General features: G+C 46.0%; 1 protein-coding gene across 11 annotated transcripts in view; it reads right to left on the bottom strand.

Annotated features, from left to right (window-relative positions):
- The window catches only part of Myo3b (myosin IIIB), a 390,070-nt gene that overhangs the window by 89,623 nt on the left and 281,040 nt on the right, over positions 1-19,407 (bottom strand). For all 11 annotated transcript variants that reach the window (NM_177376.4, XM_017319039.1, XM_006499745.4 and 8 more), the window contains one exon: positions 8,633-8,741. In NM_177376.4, the coding sequence (NP_796350.2) occupies positions 8,633-8,741 (109 nt within the window). The remainder of the gene's footprint in view (positions 1-8,632; positions 8,742-19,407) is intronic.

Raw genomic sequence — 19,407 nt, 5'->3', positions numbered from 1 at the left:
GTCTAAAATCGGAAAATTAAGATTAGTAGCAAGACTCTATGACTCACTCCACGGTGTTCTGATTTTTGCAAAAGATGCCAGGGGCAACTTCTGTAGCAGAAGAAACCCAGGATTGGGGGTGGGGGGGTGGGGATGGGGGTGGTGGTCACATTCTCTTATGTCTCCTTCCAGCTGGGAAAGCGCCTCAGCCATCCCCTCTGTTTCGTTTTGTAGCCTACTGGCCAGTTATCTTCCAACAGACTCCTCTGTTGGGGTCTGTCTGCTGTTTCCTCAGGATTAAATCCAGGTCATGCTCATTTGGCAGGAAATCCGCAGACAAGGTGCTGTTCTGAGGGTTGCGTGCGGTCTGGTGGCTCCATCTCTGTGATGCTGTCATTTGGTCACAGTGGCTTCTGCAAGGTTCCTCTGTGTCCTTCTACAGCTTTCTTGTGGGGATTTATTCTGACATTATGAAAATAGCTTGTTATTCCCTCGTCTCTCACCTTCTGCTTTGGGCACTCGTTCATGATGCTTGCCTAGAGCAGTGATTGTTTCCATACTTGAAAAATGTTGATTTTCAATCACCAAATCTACATTTATTATTTCACATTATAATTGCAATGAAGAATTTCCTTCCACCTTCTCTGCCATTTTCCCCTTCTATTAATGTGGATTTCTGAATTCTTTTACCTAACCCAATGGGTTTTTTCTTTTTCTTTTTTTTTTTTTCATTATACTTTATCTTGATGTTCAAACTATCCTGAATTTAGCACTGGCTTAATATTAAAGGACCTGAGGTACCAACACTGAACTATGCTATCAAGACTTCCATAGAGGAAGAATTATGTTGCCAGGGACTATTCTTAGGCATGAGTGGTTTCATGTGTCAGATGAGGCTATATATATTTTTGTGTGTGTATATATGTGTGTGTGTCTGTATATATATATGTGTGTGTGTATGTATGTGTATATATGTGTTTATATATGTACACATGTGTGTATCTGTGTGTGTATATATATATATATATATACACATACACGCACACACACAGATACACACATGTGTGCACACACATACACACAGGCACACACACACACACACACACACATGCACACACAGTGTGTGTTATCTCATTTACTTTTCATGACTTGGGGAGGAAGCTATCCCACCAATTGCTCTTCCATGCAAGTATGGGGAAACTGAGGCCCTGAGCAAATGAGTGGGTTCAGGAAGTTTTACTGTCAGAAGGTTGTGAGAGTGGTCTCTGGGATTCCATTGCCTGCAGTGACCCCTCGAGTGTGTGTGAAAACCCCAGAAAAGAACAAGACTTTGCAAGCGGAAGTGCAGTATCCCAGCAGGCAGCTCACCCACAGAGGGATCTGATCTTTCTGTATGTTTACAGACACAGCATCTGGAAGCTGTCTCCAAATCAGTATGACTCCACGGACTTCTCTACCCCTCACGGGAACCATCCCACCCTGTGCGGAACCCAGCAAGGGAGGCACAGAGAAGGAAAAGGTCTGTGTCACTGTCAGAAGCCACAGATCTAGAGAGGTTTGACTTGGCTGCGTCACTCTGGAAGCATGCTTGGCCTCTCTTGATGCACAATAGCCTTGTTGGTATTTCTCAGATCTGACAGAGCAGCCGAGTGAGATTCTACAGCCGCCCCACGGCTCTCCAGTTCTTTAGATTCCAGATGAAGACCCATCCCTGGGGTCTCCTCGCATCCTCCCTGTGTGCGGCCACCAGCTCCTCCCAAAATACCACCTCCACCATCACCACACTTAATATAAACCTCAGATTCTGCAAGCATGAGCCTAGGAAACTGAGGTGGCTTTCCAATGGGGAAAATAACTCCAGCTACCCTGCCTTCAAGAGAAAGTGCAGTTGGATCTGACAAGAGCAGCCTCTCACCCTCCCAGGAGGAACACTAAAAATAAAAGGCAACAAGGTGCTTCCTGCCCGTCTGTAAATCCAGTAGGCAAAGAAGAGACCTCAACCTGGCACGGATTAGTGACCGCCAGCCCGGCTCCCTCCACCGGAGAGCAGCCATGTGGCTCTCAGAGCCAACAGCTGCCAGGCAGAAGCCCTCAGATTAACCCATAGGTGGTGTTGAACCACTTCCCATTAAGATATTTGCAAAGCAAACAAAAATGATAGCCCCTCTCTGAGGCCTGGGAGGCAGCCAGGAGGCTGGCTGTGCTTGTTGACACAAAGGGCTCTCTGGGGAGGGGCAGGCAGGAAGGCTACTCCTGCCCACAACTAGACTGTGTTGATCTTGGCCACTAGAATTCTTCTGTCGGGGGCTGTTTATTATCTAATTTCCCAATCGCAGCACTCACGCAATCTCTGTTTCTCCAAAGTTCTCCATCTCTCTCTTCCCCCACGGCAACCATTCAGATAAAAAGAACAAACCTAGGCCACTCTGTTGGTTCTGAAGTCTAGGCAGTCACTAAGATGCAGAGAGGCGGCAGCGACTTCACTGCCTTCAACAACTTTCACGGCCAACACTTGCTTGGGACAATGCAGGTGCAAACTGTCTTGATTAGATCTGTGTTCTGACAGGCTGAGGGTCAGCTGCCGGGAGTCACAAAATGAGTTTGGGACTAAACACTGATAGTTATTTCCTTCTAACTTGGAGAAGAAAATGAAGTAAAGTTTAGGAAATGTTTAATACGTGGTGGGACGCATACACAGAGAGATCATTTTTATATGAAGGGAAAATATTATTTCTTGTTACAGCTCATACTTGGGTATCTTTTCTTAAGTTCTTCAAAATGGACCTGACATGTGTTTTGGCAGAGCTCCATCCCCAGGCTGCGTGTGGTGAGGGTCTCAAGGCAGACAAAAGAGCCAAGTGCTGGACTGCCAGACTTGCGAACCCGCAAAGAACGCAGAGGAGGAGCTGAGAAGCAGCCAGAACCAACCACATTTTATCATCATTGCAATTGCCTTTTAGTGTAGGACTATAACTTTAGAGACATAGGTGTTAATTATATGAGAAGAGAGGAAGGATGAGGGGGGGGAGCACTCAGGCATGCACTTGAGAGACCGATTTCTTGAGAAATAGTGGAGTCTTTTCATACAAAAGGAGAGCGGCTTTAGAAGCTTGTTATCCAGAGTTGAATGTGACTGACTGTATTGAAACGCAACTTTTCTTGGGAAACAGAGAATCCAGCGTTGCAGAGAAACTTTGCTGATAGAGAGCAATTTAGGGCAGACTAACTTAACCACAAAAGTTCCCATCCACCAGACTCCATCCACATAGAAGGCCTGGGTGGGATGGTATTGGGACTTCAACATATATAAAGTGGATTGGAACATTGAAAACCGATTCTTAGAAAACAGTCCATCTTATATGAGGTACTAAATACAAAGTTTTGACTTTAAGGCAGGAAGGTGTGGGGATCAGATCAGAAAAGCTCACGATCCTGTCAAATATACACCCCAACTTCCTCTGTCCTAATCACTAGAGACTGACTTGACCTTGAGAAATGAATCACAGACAGACTGCCTGCTAACCACTGAACTGCTAGAACAAACCACCCACCCCTATCTAAATATCCTTCTAAATGTGGGTTTGTTTTTTAGGTTACATGGTGGGTCTCTGAGAAGTGGCATGATTTTAATGGCATCTCCTTATGTCATCAGTACCGATGGCTTTTGGAGAACATCAGCTCTTTGCTGTAGGAAAAGCTAATTGGCATGCTGACGTCAAACCTTAGAGAACCAAGAAGCATGAAAACATAGTCACTTATCAACTACTTAATGCCTGTTGTGGACAAAGAGCCTAAGTTCTAGGTTCTGTGGGTGAAGCAGAAACACCAGTGTCATCTCTGGTGTTAGAGAGACAACAGCTAATACTTTAACCTACGGCGTGCTGGGTGGTTATTAGCACATCAGCCATATTGGGTAGGTGGAATTATTTTTTAAAAAGCCATTCTTGTCTAAGGTCATGGACACAGCTGGACACAGACCTAGCTCCAGAGTCAATAGCCTGAATTGTCTCCCTTAACGGACTGAGGCCCCAGAACCCAGAGGGTAGCATCCCATGTGGATGCCAGCCTGGCTAAGCAAGGATGAGCAGGCCAGCAGGCAGGGAAATAGGGAAGACAGACTTGACTCTGCTCCAACACATAACACCAATCATAGGTCCTGGGTCCATAGAGGATTCCCATTTTGTGGCCGCTGTTGCTCGGGTAGGAGGTCTCCCGAAACCAGGCCCCCATCTGTCTGTGTTGGAATAGTTCTGTTTCTTCACCCGACTCCCGCCCATTCTTGGCCTTCTTCTGCTGAGCTCCTCGCTGTCCCCAGAGTAGTTCCTACACATCCTCCTGTCTGGAACACTCTTCTGCTCTCAGCCCTGGAGGAGGGGCCACAGGCTTTGAGGCTTTGAAGGATGGGGAAACATCAACAGGTAAAGAAAGTCCGGGCAGGGTAATCCTCTCCAGAAGGATTAGCATGAAGAGACACACAGAAATGGGGAAGTAAAAGACATGTTGAAAAGCTCCCAACAGTTTCAAATGTCTGCGAAGGGCCTCTGGTCCTTGGAATCCAGTACTATAAAGAGATTGCTGACATTCTTGACGTACACAAATCTTCTAAAAGGGTCCTTTGCAGAAGGATCGCTGATGATTTAGGGTTTGTTGAAATAGTTCCGATAAATATTTATGTACAGCCATAAGCAAATCCACAAGGAAAAATATAATGCAAAGCAGATTTCTCCTTGAAGCTCCGTCAGCTGCTGATAAGCTTCCTAGCCTCAAAGGTTTGGGAAATAAATGTGACCAATTAACAGCGTAAACATCTCAGGAGTCTAAGAAGACCCTAATGACATGGCTGCGAAGGTTATGTGTGGGAATGTGTGCTAGCAGTGTCCTAGCCCTAATGACAAGAGTGAGTCCAGAGTCTGAAGTCAACCTGGGATTTACCCCTGAGAACGGAACCAGAAACACAGATGAAGTTTGGCTTTCAGGTTAAAGTTGAGAGTAAACATCTGTAATAGATCCTCAAGTTTGGGAAATCTCAATATTTATCTTGGACTATAATTCTATAGCTGAACCAGAGGGGTCTTGTCCTTCCTACATCAGCTTTAAATGCGAATATCACTACCATGACTGCTAATATGTCTGTCACCGTGACCAACAACTCAGCCGCCCTCATCGCTATGTCTAGCACTGTGCTCACCCCTTCATGGCGATTTTCTCAAGCCATCTTAGCTGCCTTCCCTTCCATAGTCTAGAATTCTAAAGTTCAGAGAACAGAAGGATCGTGGCAACTGTAATAAAGCCTCTAAGTGGCTGAACTAATATCCGAACCTAGGGCTGCTCCCAAAACTCATTCTTGCTCCAAACTCAAGGTAACATCCAGGGCTGGAGAGATAGCTCAGCGGTGAAGAACACCAGCTGTTCTTCCAGAGGTCCTGAGTTCAATTCCCAACAACCACATGGTGGCTCACAACCATTTGTAAAGGGATCTGATGCCCTCTTCTGGTGTGTATGAAGACACTCATACACATAAAGTAAGTAGATTAATTTAAAAATAAGAACGTACATGTAGACAGTGTCTACCATATCATAGGAAACTACTATTTCTTCCTCCTTTCTCCCCATGCTGTCATTTCCCCTCTTCTCTATAGGTGAATACAACAGCCAGGCCACTGTGTTGGGAAATACGCTGGAGGATTTATCCTCTTCAGTGCTTGGCACTGCCACGTATTCCCACAATGGCCTTCCACCCAGAGTATTTGTCCAGCGATGAGGCAATCTGTACTTCACAGGCCAGATGAAAATCTGGCCCACAGTTGGCCCTTGTGACTGTAAGGCTCTCGTGAATCTTGAGGTCAGCCCAGTTGGCTCACAGCCCCGGAGCTATGAGGGTGACACCCAGAAGAAACATGTGCCCATCTTCCCCTCTTGTGAGGTGCCAGCTCTCCTCTAGCTGCCTGAATCATGAAGGTTCCAGCCACGCTGAAGTGTCCATCCTGAAGCAGTTTCTCTGGGGGGTGTATTACAGCTGCCCTGCAGAACTGGCTGCATCCTCTCTCCACGTCTGAGCCCTTGCCTCCTTCCTATGGGTCCCTCTTACCTAACTGGCTGGCTGTGGTGGGAAATGGCACATAAAAAGCCTCAGGAGTTTTGCCATAGACAGGTCAGATTAAATCAAGAGATTAAATCAGATTAAATTCCAGTGTTATGATGAGCGGGTCCCCATCATTTGAGCAAGACTCACAACCCAGAGATACTTTTAATTTTCTCATTCACAGTTCACCATCACTGGTTCACACAGAAAACGGAGCCCAGATGCCACATTACATGTACTAACTCCCTCTCGCAGGCAAGTCTGCCTTCTTTCCTGCTAAACTGACCCACCTCATCACACAGGGCGGGAGCCGCTTTCCCATGGAGCTGCAGACTAGGATCCAAGAGTGAAAGTTTTATGCCGATCATGATATATTCCCTAGCTGGTTGTGACTCAAGATTTAAGCCATGACAAGTAAAGACACAATATGGATAGAACAGAAAGAGCCCTGGAGGAATCTCTTGGCATCTGGAGCCTTGGGAGGCAGTAGAGTTTACGAGCTGAATGTGTGGATGCTGGAGTAGAGGGCCTGTGTTCAAATTCTGACTGTTATAAGCAACACTGCCCATAATTTATAATCTCTCAATGTTGGAAATGCTAGAATGTGCCGCTCTTCTATTGCTTCAGCAGGTTACTGTCTGCAAACCATTTGGCCAGGAAGACATTAACGATAAATAAGTATTAGCTATTGCTGCTACCGGAGACAGAGGTTCTAGACTCAGACCTCAGACCTGCCCCCTAGCTCTGCACAACACTGGACGATCCACACCAGCTGACGGAGGGCAGTCAATAGGAAATCTGACAAAGCTAATCTAGAAATTCATTTTCCTTTCTCTTCATTAATTAACCACTTCTGTTTAATTGTTTTCTAGTGCCGGGAGATCAAACCCAGACCTGATGTGTACTAACCCAGCACACTTACACATCCAGGGCTCAGCTTCCTTGTCTGTAATGGGGTGATACAGAGGAGGCCGACCCAGTGCTGAGCACTGGATGGGGCTGGAGAGATGGCCTCATACTTCTCTGCGGTCCTCACCCTCTGTGCTCTTTCTTGCCGTGTCTGGCTCTTTCTACAAACTCCTCCTGCCTCTCTCTCCTTCTTTCCTCATCCAAGGGAACTGCATGTTAGCTTTTTTTTTTTCCAGACCAAAACTTCAGTTTGTTTTATCAACTTTATTTTTTTTTAAAGCTTCCTTCTATTTGGTTCTTTCCTTTTGAATTGTGCCCTCCTGCCTTTAGCTGTGTCCTCCTCCTGGTAACCTTATGTGATGCATCCTGTGAGCTTCTGCTGACAGGAAAGTTAGAAGTCGGCCTTGAAGAGCAGGTCTGAGTGATCCTGGGTTCTCTAGGACTGTGTTTCACAGCTAGCTGGACTGGGCTGGCCTGAGCCCATTTACCCAGAGTCACAATCCCTTCTGAGCTGATTAGTGCGGGTGTCCGCTGAAACAGTACGCTTTGGCAAATGGCCGGGTCCTGCTGCAGTCTTCCTGAGTTACATTTGACAATGTGTGGGTAGCAGGAAGTTTCATTCATTTTTGCTTTTGCCCGTGTCTAGGATTTCTCAACTTTGGGGTTATTGGCATTTGTCGTTGTTGTTGGACAATCCTTCGAGAGGCTGTGCTAGTTTTAGGAGGCTACATAACAATATTGCTGGCTCTGACCCACTATGTTTCCAGTAGAACCTAGTAGAGGCATGCCCTCTGAACTGTGACAACCAAAAGTGTCTTTGGTCATTGCCAACTGTCCCATAATGTTGATACTGTGTTGCCCCAGATTGAAAAGGACTATTTTAACTCAAAGGGATCAATTAAAGGTTTTACTACCATTAGAGCTCAAGAAGATTGGCAGTTGGAATGATAGCTCAGTGGTTAAGAGCACTGGTTGCTCTCTTCCTGGAGGACCTGGGTTTGATTCCCAGCACCTGCACAGCAGCTGACAAACCACCTATGACTCCTGTTCTGGGCAAGTGTTGCCCTCTTATGGCTTCCATGGGCACTGCAAATACATGGGGCACAGATGCATGCCTGTGAAACACCCACACACTTAAAAATAGATACATAGAATTAGATAATTTCCTAAAAGTTAAGATTGCGTTCAGGTTGTCCTTATGAAACGAAGACTTCTGTCAATAGAATGGTGACTTCTAAGATGAGAGATTCTGAGGGAAACATGTTCAGGCTCCACCCTTTCCAATTTACAGTATTTACACACTGGTAGAAATATTCTGTGGTCCACAAAAGAGCTCCTGTGGTGAGACTCGCCTGTCTGGATGGGGATGTAGCTCGGTTGGTAGAGCGCCTGTCTAATAAGCTGGAAGCTCTGGTTTTTACCCCTGCACTGCATAACCACAGGTGGTGGTGTGTACTTATAATCCTCCAACAATGGAGTCAAAGTCAAAAGCATCAGAAGTTCAAGGGCATCCTGACTACATTCTGAATTTGAGGTCAGTCTGGCCTACATGAGACACTATTAGAAAGAAAGAGAGAGAGAGAAAGGGAGGGGAAGAGAAGGAGGGAAGAAGGGAGAGAGGGAGAGGGAGGAAGAAAGGGGAGAGGAGAAGCCCTGACTTACCCATCTGTGTCGGCTTCAGCGGGGCAGTTCCTTGACGTCTCTTCATGACCTCTGTTGGACTCTCCTCCTGAATCTGGACAGTATTTCTGATCAGGAGTGGTTTGGAGAACTGAAAGAAAACCACCACAGAGTAGTCAAAGGGCAAGGCCGGAAGCAGCAGGGCTTCTGTTGCTGGTGTGTGCTCTGCGTCTCCTTTATCCTGGTCATGACGCCTCCTCCGGCCATCTGCAGACCTCTAGGGTATTGCCACTAAATCAAGCGTGCTCTGGGACTATAGGTCGTGCTCAGTGTTAGCTCCCAGCCTACAGATCAGATAAAATAGCTTACAGGAGCACAAGCTACTCTCTGGTATTACATATAGACAGTGAGTAGAGATCCCAGGCCCCAGCAGGAGCACCACGTGATAGCTGGAGGAGCACGGTGCTTGATGTAGCTGAGCGACTCCGGGTTCTGGCTGTCAGATTATATGGGTAATATGAGCTGTAAAGATGCAATCTTTCTGGAGGTGGTCCATTTCCACAGTGTTGTGGAAGGCAGTTACCTGATACGTTTCTTAACAAAGGGAGCAACAAATACAGTCCTTCCTTCCGGTGACGGTGGCATCCATGACTAACCACTCATGACTTCCTTTTCCACTAAACCTCACTACTGCTTCAAGATTTTCACCACCACACTCACGTTCTCAGAGTGTGGGTCCCCAAACAGCAGAACAGCACCAGGAGGCCACTTTGAGGGATGTGTGGGCCAGCGAGCTGTTTTGATCAGGTTCTCTTTGTTGAGGTGTAATGCACTGTTTCCAGACAATGGGTCTTAAAGCTGGAGTTGCATCAGAACCACACAGGGACTTTTATCAGGCCTGATCCCTCCCTCAAGAGATTCTACAGCTGAACTTGGATTGAGACTGGCATCAACTCACAAGAGACTCCCAGATAACATTAATATGTATCCAGGGCTAAAAACCATAGTTCCTAGTCATTACTGCCAAACCGCTAGGGAAGGGAAGAGACTCTACGCCTATTTACTATTCTCATTTTAGAAAAGTCTAGAAACAACCAAACCAAAATATGGCCAACAAAGACAACCTTTTGATGTGGCCATTGCACTGTGTTAAGGTAGATGCCTAAGTTGAAAACTGTTGTGATACCAGGCGTGGTGGTGCACACCTTTAATCCCAACACTAAGGAGGCAAAGGCAAGTAGATCTCTATGAGTTCAAGGCCAGCCTGGTCTATAGAGTGAGTTCCAGGACAGCCAGGGCTACATAGTGAGACCCAGTCTCAAAAAAAAAAAAAAAAAAAGCAAACCAAAAAGCTGTCGAGACACACAACATGACAGAAATAGAAAAGAAAGCGAGAGAGAGAGAGAGAGAGAAGACAGAAGTACAGATTCATTTACTTTCCTCGCGTCTGTTGGGGGCGAGGGTGGGGGGTGAACTGCTCCTGCTTTAGATTGCTAGCTTCCGCCCTTCAAAATGAATCTCACTGCGAGGAACAAATGTAATTCTTTGAGTTATTTGTTGTGGCTAGAACCATCTGCTGTTGTTATTATTGCTACTACACAAATGCCAAAAGGATAATGAGAGAAATTTAATGGAACATTATTACATTTTTATTATGACACAAAAAGTGCTATAACCAGTGAAAATGAAATTTAAAACAAAAGAAGGAGAGAGAGAGCGTGCACGAGCAGAAATGAAGAACTGCGGCTGGGAGCCCTCCCTTCAGAAGTCCATTCACTAATCGTTCACTGATTCCCTGCCTTGCCACCTGTATTCTCTTGATTGATAAATTCCTCCAGTTGGGGTAGCAGACATCTCCCCTTCTTCAAAGTCACTTGTCATGCTGGGGTAAAGGCCATCAAAGCAGAAATTGGCATGAAAAGGAAAGGAGAGCCTGTCCCGGACACAGGTATATGTCTTTTCTTCATTCTGAAGGAAAACTGCCTAACCTGGGCTGAGGATGTAGCTCGGTGGTTGGAGTACTTTACCTGCAAGCATAAAGCTCTGGGGTTGAGCATTAGCATCACAGGAGCATGGGGGCCCGTGCCTGTCATCCCAGTACTCAGGAGGGAGAAACAGGAGGGGGAGAAGTTTAACGTTTTTTTCAGCCACATAGCTGAGTTCTTATTTAGCCTGGAGTACATGAGATCCTGTCTCATACTCTCAGACACACAGACACAGACACACAGACACATAGACACACAGACACACAGACACACAGACACACAGACACACACACACACACACACACACCATGATAGGAAAGAAAAGAAAGGAGGGATGAATGGAGGGAGGAGGGGAAAATCTCCACAATGAACTTTGACCTTGTTCTTGGATACAATTCTGGAGTACTAAGAGCTAGCCAAACTGCCTGTGTGCAGAGCCAGAGTCACAGGCTATCATTTGTACCTACTTAAAAACATTAATTTTAAAACGGAACAATAACAGCTTAATACCAATCCCCAAAGGCAAAAGTAAAAAAGAAAGGCAGTAAGGATGGCAAGGGCCAAGGCCATGACCAGGAAGGGCAGCATCAGCTTCCCCGGGAGCTCAGTATGTGCCTGGCTACTCTGCCTTGCTTTCTGATAGAAATTCACAGAATTTCTCCTCATGTAATTCAAGGGAAGACTCATTCCATGTTTCTCATTCATTTACACTTCAGTCATCAAAATATTGATTCTAAGAGTTATTTGAAGTATGAAAACCAAACAGGAAACTTAGAAAATATTCCTAATAAAGTTTAGATGAAGCCGGCCCCTCCATCCCCAGCTTTGCCTATAGAACAGGGAGAGGGATCGGTCCATCTAAGGAGATGAGGCGGTCAAGATCATCAATACCCCAAGTTCAAAGCAGAACCCCAAGCTGTGAAGTATTTAAGGGCATCCTGGTGCAAGCTGGAGTCACCTGGAAGCTCTCTGGCAAATGGATCCTCAAATGAGGAGAGGGGAGACATGGACACACAAAGCAGAGAACAAGAGAGAAGCAAGGACACTCGTGTCGGGTGAGTGGGTCAGGTTCGAAACATACACCGGTGACACATGGGAAATAAAGTAATGGACCTGAACAACACAAACGTTCACTAAGTGCTGAGCCTGGGACCGTGCAGACAGCATGGCTGAGGCTCCCACCGCGGTGCAGGCACGGGTCACCTGAGTGTTTCTGGCTTAATGACCTAAAACAGTCCTGAATCAGGCTGAGCTCTGTGAACGGTGCACACTTCCCAGGAAGTCTGAGCTCAGGGTCTACTAGAGCATCTTGTAACAAAACGGGAAGGTATTTGACTGTGGAGGGCTTAAAGGAGGGTATTTGTGATGGCCAGTTTTAACCTGATCCAACCTGGAGTCACTTAAGAACATCTAGGAGCGATTGCCTAGATCAGGTTGTCCTGCTGAGTTCGTCTTAATTGTCCCAAGTGAGGTGAGGAGACTGGGCACCACTCCCTGGTTTTCAGCGCTGAACTGTCTAGGGTAGCAGCAGACGCTAACTGAGCTCTGCATGCGTGCATTCTGTTTCTGTCGGTGGATGTGATGTGGCCAGCTGTGCCAAGCTCTTGGCAGTGTGACTTCCCGGAGGTGACAGACTGTAACCTGGAATTGTGACCTAGAATATACCTTCTCCCCCTTGGGTTGCTTTTATCAGATTATTTTTTTTCCATAGTCATGGAAACAAAGCTAGCACAGTGTTGCACTCTCGAAGGGCTTTAGTGCCAGGAGACACAGCTGTGTAAAGGGTTACACAGAGATGTTGTTGAGTGGTGACCAGAGGGTGCATTCCTCTTAAAGAGAAAAAACAATAACACATATGCAAAGGCACAAAAAGAGAAGCATGGACCACAATGCACTAACAAGCATATGAAACACACACACACATGCACACACATGTACATACTCACACATGCACACACAGATACACACATGCACACACATGTACACACTTACATATGCAAACACACAGATACACACATGTACACACACATGCACATGCTCACACATGCACACACACAGATAAACACAATATACACATGTACACACACACACATACACACATGCACATACATAGAGACACACATGCACACACACAGATACACACACACATACACACATGCACATACATAGACACACACATGCACACACACAGATACACACACATGCACACATATACACACTTGCACACACAGATATATAGGCACACAGATACACATTTGCATACGCATACAAACACATAAACACACTAACACATGCACACACATACAGATGGGGGCAGGCAGGATTTTGCCTTATAGGTTCCAGTAAAAGCCACTTTGTGACACCTTGGTTTTGAATATGTAACCTCCAGAACTGTGAGAGAATAGAGTTTTGTTGCCTTAAGTCACTGGGTTTGTGACAGTCTGCTCTGGCTGCCACAGAAAACTAATACCCAGGCTAGGAGTGTAACTTATTCCCTCTCAGCTTCTTTTTTTGGGGGGGCGGGGGGGTCTTGTTTTTTTTTTGAGACAGGGTTTCTCTGTATAGCACAGGCTGTCCTGGAACTCACTTTGTAGACCAGGCTGGCCTTGAACTCAGAAAATCCACCTGCCTCTGCCTCCCATGCACCACCACGCCCAGCTTCTCTCTCAGCTTCTAAAAAGGGGGTTGGTGACATGTGGCATGATTTGAAATTACTAGAAGAAAGAGAAGAAAAAGACCAGGCACATAGAACCGTCTTGTTTTGTTAGGGACAGGTGGTGGGGACTAGAGATTAGGGAGAAAAGCTAAGGATAGAAACCAGGACATTTCAACTTAACAAACACAAACATGCGGATTGTTGTGTCCCTGGCCCCGTTCTACTCCCTTTATAAGAATTAACTCATTTAATCTGCATAGTTGTCTTGAATGATAGAAACCAATATTATTCCCATGTTACAGGTGATGAATTTGAGGTTAAAAAAAATTACTTTTCTAGAAGCTAGGGAGATAGATCTGTGAGTAAAGACACCTGCCCCCATGCTGGACAATCGGAGTTCTGTCCTTAGGATCCACATGACTCCTACAAGTTGTCCCCTGACCGCTACATGAGCTGTGGCCTGACCTGGCTGCACATGTGTAAGGAAATACATGTAATTCTAAAATTACTTGTCCAACATCATGTGGCAGAGCCAGGGCTGGAATTCAATTCATTTTGTACTTAGTCTGAATTCTTTAACTCCCTCCTTATTTAAACATTTAAGAATAATAAATAGGGGTTGGAGAGATGGCTCAATAATTAAGAGCACTGACTATTCTTCCAGAGGTCCCCAGTTCAATTCCCAGCAACCACATGGTGGTTTACAATCATCTGTAATGGGATCTGATGCCCTTTTCTGGTATGTTTGAAGATAGCTACAGTGCATATAAGTACGTGAATACATAAAATAAATAAATACATCTTTAAAAAAAGGATAATAAATAGTCTCACCCATCTCTCTCCCTTATAAATTGAAACAAAAATTCAGGTCTGCCCATGTTCTTTCATGCTCCCAGGATTTAATGTTCACAAGTTCGTTGCTGAGGACAGAGTCTAGCCTGGTGTTTGATGATCCACCAAGTGGACAATCCATCACTGTCTCAGTAGGTAGCAATGTAATTCTAGTAGGCTTTCTTGGTGGGGGATCTAGGCTAGGTAAACTCTCCTGCTCTCCTAAGGACTTGAGCAAGAGTTGTCACTGCCCCTGGTAGAGAAGACCCATATATACAAGACACAAAAGTCAGGCCATCGCTCCTGAAGGTGCATTGGCAGATTGCACCAGGAGCCAGAGTGCTTTCTCCCTGGAGTGACAGTAGGTCAGCAGCCACCTTGTGGGAGGTTCTACAGGCAAAGACCACCAAGAGCAACACAGGAAAGCTTAATTCTTACCTTCAAGAACAGTCTCTCTCTCTCTCTCTCTCTCTCTCTCTCTCTCTCTCTCTCTCTCTCTCTCTCTCCCCATTAATACTCCTAGCCTTCAGCTTAGCATACAAAATTAGTGTAGTCATTTCAGGCCCAGGAAAACATTCCCTACTTTGATTTGTCAGCACTTAATGTGGTCCACTATCCCAGTTAAACTTTAGGCTCAAAGAAATTCCTACCTGGCAACTGCTTTACCAACACTGGAGACTTAGGAGAGAGGCATCGTCTTACTCTAGGATCCTCTGCGCAAAGGGACAGCCACTCCACCATCTTCCTTTTCTCATTCTCACTTGATCTGCAGCTGAATTTATTTCTCATTTATTCCCTGTCTGCTTCCCAAAATGGAGGTTAGTGGCTTCCTAAAGTGTGGCCTTCCTGTGGTGGTGCCTGATGGCCAGCTCAGTGCCTCTCTTAAACCTAGGACAGGGGTGTCATTTGGTACCCATTTGATAAGAAAAATCACTTTTTTGGTGCTAACAATGAAACCCAGAGCCTTGCACATGCTAAGCACATACTCCACCACTGAGCTATGGCCCAGAGCTCCCCACAGGTTTCTTCATGCTGAAACACCTTCCAGAATGTTCTACCCAGAAAAGCATTGAGAAAATGGAGGAGAGACCAGCAGACCAGGATTTAGGAATTCCTGGTTACAGTAAGTTTTTCCAGCATCCATTGATGACAATCTTGTGATGATTTGTGTATGCTCTGCCCAGGGAGTGGCACTATTAGAAGTTGTGGCCCCGTTGGAATAGGTGTATCACTGTGGGTGTGGTCTTTAAGACTCTCATCTTATCTGCCTGGAAGCCAGTATTCTGCTGGCAGCCTTCAGATGAAGATGTAGAACTCTCAGCTCCTCCTGCACCATGCCTGCCTGGATGCTGCCATGTTCCTGCCTTGATGATAATGGACTGAACTTCTGAACCTGTAAGCCAGCCCTAATGAAATGTTGTCCCTTATAAGAGTTGCTTTGGTCATGGTGTCTGTCCACAGCAGTAAAACCCTAACTAAGACAACCTGGAGTAAGATTCGTCACAGGGTCCCACGATGAGAATTAAGGGAAGTAAGGCAGGGGAAACAGGCTTATATAAATTGCACATGTTGCTATGTGAAGGCACAGGATGCCAGGAACCTGATACAATTCTTGCTAATCAAACAGCTCCCACCTCTTGGAAATAGTATTCCTATTCAGTGTTGAGGATGGACCTTAGGTCCTCAACACATACTTGGCCGGCACTGAACCCCTGAGAATCTCTCTCCATCTAGGATCTTTCTGGCTCAAATAGTTCTGGTTTTCTACAAAGTTATGTAATTGCTATAACTTAAAAAAAAAAAAAAAAAGATAAAGTGTGGAATGCTCGCTTTACTCATGGTCACCAAGAGCTGGAAACGACTTCAAATGTCCTTCAGCTGCAGAGCAGACACAGGAGTCTTGCTTGGTACAGGAAAAGGAAGAACTCCTGAGGGACAGACACAGTGACTCGGGCGAGCTTCGAAAGCATTCTGCCAAGAGAAGGCATTGCATTCTAAAGCCTGCATGTGGTGTGACTCCACACGTATAGAACGTTCTCAAAAGAGCAAAAATACAGAGACAGAAAACCCATCAGTGAGCAGGAAGAGTGACCCAAGGACCAGGGAGGAGCTTTCTGGAAATACAGTGTCCCAGCTGTGGAGGAGCGGTGCTTCTTGTGTGTGTTAGCTCAATCTTATCAAACTCAATTTGACCGTATTAAGCCGTATCGTAATAAAATTGTCAAGAGGTTGTTAGAAGTAAAGAGGGAGGTGCTCTCTTTCCTCAGGCGGACCTACTCAAAAAGCAGGACCTAACCTTCCTTTAGCTGGCCAGGAGAAGGGGAGAAGGAGGAGGGAGGAGGAAGGAAGGGGAGGGAGGAGGTGGGCTGCTGACAAAGGGCTGTTTGCATCATTGAACATAGCTGGTTTTGACACTAAGCACTTGGCTCAAGGTCTGTGAAATTAACTCTGGTCGCTTATACATCTCAACCATCACAACTTTATCGACGAGAAATGGCTACCAGCTGTCACCCTTGCCTCTGCCTCTGTTCTTGGCGAGATGTAGACTTCACAGCCACAGCAAATCAAACAAGGATCCGGCTATGGCTCGTCAAGCTGAGGTTTGAACTCCCGGCCAAATGGCCGTCACTCAGCTGTTATGCTGCCAATCACCCGTCACTGTGGGTTAAATGTGATAGGTACACAGAGGTCTTCCAACACTTCAGACATCTAAAAGGCAACTTGCTTTCCACACCAGCCTTAACCAATCTGGGTGATATTTTAACTCTTGGCCTCTAGAATTTCTGACTTTGAAGAAAGCCAGAAAGAATGATTTACTGGCTTCCAGAACAGGATGTGAGAAGTGCCTGAAGCCAGTGAGGCGGGAAAATGGTATCAGGAGCCTCAGCCGCTCTCATCACCATGAGGCTCGGAAGCAAAGATGAAAATAAAAGTACTTAAAATTGGTCACGGGACTACTCTATGCTCGCTTTCCTCTGTTGGACAACCCAGACGTAAGTTAAAACTCAAGAACGCTCTCTATCATAAAGATGTCACTGTAACTGTATTTGTGCGTTGTCAGGTGCTATTTTTCTCTGAAAGTAAGGAAGGCTTTCTGAAGTTCCAACAGTAGCATGCTCGCCTTAGAAGACACTCTCAGGAAGTTAGAGTGAGAGTGAGGGCAGGGGGTTCAGGTGGGGAAACACTCACTACCTTCCATCTGATGGAGGCAGGAAAGCTTGTACTTGCATTATCTTTACAGCAGCCCTGAGAACTGGACCTTGCTGAGACAGATTTCATAGCTGAGGAAACCAAGACTCTGAGTCTAAACAGTTTTCCAGGGAGAAAAATTCTCCAGACAGAGTGTATACACCTAGAGCTGGGGGAAGGGCGTGGCTTTTTCAGAGACACCTTGAATCCACAGGCTGGGCCTTCTCACCTATGCAAACCACTTCCTACCCTGCTTCTGGAGGTGCTGTGGCTCCTGGCTCAAGGCCTTGGCGTTGGGAACTTCCCCAAAGGAAGTTGTGATGCTCACTATCCAAGTATTGTCCTCTCCAATATGTAAAGCTGACAGAAGCCAGCTCGGCCCTTTGTATGCTCAGAGTGGGACACACCCAGTTAACATGAGAGCAGATAGAGTAGCCCAGCCCCCACTCTACCCCGATCTGAGAAAAAAACGGGGATGGCACTGTCTGCAAGGCTCATGTCAACCCCAAGTGCACCTAGTAATTTTTCCTCCAGATGTTTCTCCAAGAACACTGAAGGGGAGGAGGCAGCTGCCTCCTACCCTCTGGCCAAGGGCTTGTCTGTTCTCATACCTGTGCTTTCCCTGACTCCAGTGTTTGTGTGAAATGGCCAGGAAGGTTTCTAAGAAATGGGACAGAAGGCAAGACAAAGCAAAATAGAGGTGGAACAATAAACTGGGGCACAGGAGGGAGGGACAGGGGCTTTGCTTGCTGGCTGTCTCCCTTAACGGTGCACCTTACTCTTGTTTGGTGTGTGAGCAACAGCCTCCTCACACGCAGCTTTACCGGGATGGAAAAGACTGTGCGCTCAGTCTTTTGATCCTGCAAGAATCACAAGTCTTTCCACTGCATATCCTTGGCTATGATAAGGACCTTTCAACTTTAACTGTATACATTTTATACAGTACTGAGTTTATATAACGGCACATGTATACATAGTACCAAAAAAATGACCTTGTGTTTTAGATTTTCTAGAACTCTTTTCTAATGAGTGTTGATATAATATGGAAGTTCTAACCTGTTCACATCGCATCTCTGGAGGGGAGCAAGTTCTGGACTCCTGTGTTAGAGAATTTGAAACCCGGTGAGTTCTATTGTTATCATGACAGTCCCTGCAAAAATGTAAGTGCTTCCCAAGGAGCTGAAGGGGTCTGCAACCCTATAGGTGGAACAACAATATGAACTAACCAGTGCCCCCCCACCCCCAGCTCGTATCTCTAGCTGCATATGTAGCAGAAGATGGCCTAATCGGCCATCACTGGGAAGAGAGGCCTCTAGTATTGCAAACTTTATATGCTCCAGTACAGGGGAATGCCAGGGCCAAGAAGCGGGAGTGGGTGGGTAGGGGAGCAGGGTGGAGGGAGGTTATAGGGAACTTTCAGGATAGCATTTGAAATGTATATAAAGAAAATATCTAATAAAAAATAAATAAATGAAAATAAAAGTAAGTGCTTAACAAGCAGGAGACACTAAATGGATGGGTCATCCAAATATCCTAATTTAAATTAAGGTTCCCTGCACCTAACAATATCTATGGAGCTCTAATGCAAAGAAATGACTGCAATGATCTAGGGTTGCTACCCCACCATGGAAGCTAAAGGAAACAGCCTTTTAGTGGGAGGGGAAGGGAAGTGTGTTGACACTGAATACATTTCAAGCCCTTTAACACTTTGTTTCAGATTCTATTTATTTTTATTTTGTGAGCAGTCAACGCTTGCCTACATGCATACCTGTGCACCTCATGCACACAGTGCTCAGGGAGGCCAGAAGCAGGTGTTGGATCCCCTGGGACTGGAGTTAGAGAGCATTGTCAGTTGTGATGGAGATGCTGGGAATTGAACCTGGGTCCTCTGTGTTACCTTACAGGTGATCCAGCTAGGCTCCTCCCAGGGACCTAGCAACAGCTTACATCATCGGCTTACATCATCACCCAACACTCCAGCTCTCTCTCTCTTTCTCTGTTCTCACATGTTCCTGGCTGGCCTTCCTTTCCTCTTTTCTGGCCTTTCTGTCCTTCTCTGTCCCCCCCCCCCCACACACACACACACACTTCTCTGCTCCCGTTATCTGCCTCTACCCCTTCTCCAGATCCTCATTTCCCTCCCTTCTCCCAAGTAA

The sequence above is a fragment of the Mus musculus genome, chromosome 2, assembly GCF_000001635.26.
Source record: "Mus musculus strain C57BL/6J chromosome 2, GRCm38.p6 C57BL/6J".
NCBI classification, from domain to species: Eukaryota; Metazoa; Chordata; class Mammalia; order Rodentia; family Muridae; genus Mus; species Mus musculus.
This window is presented reverse-complemented; position numbering and strand designations above follow the sequence as displayed.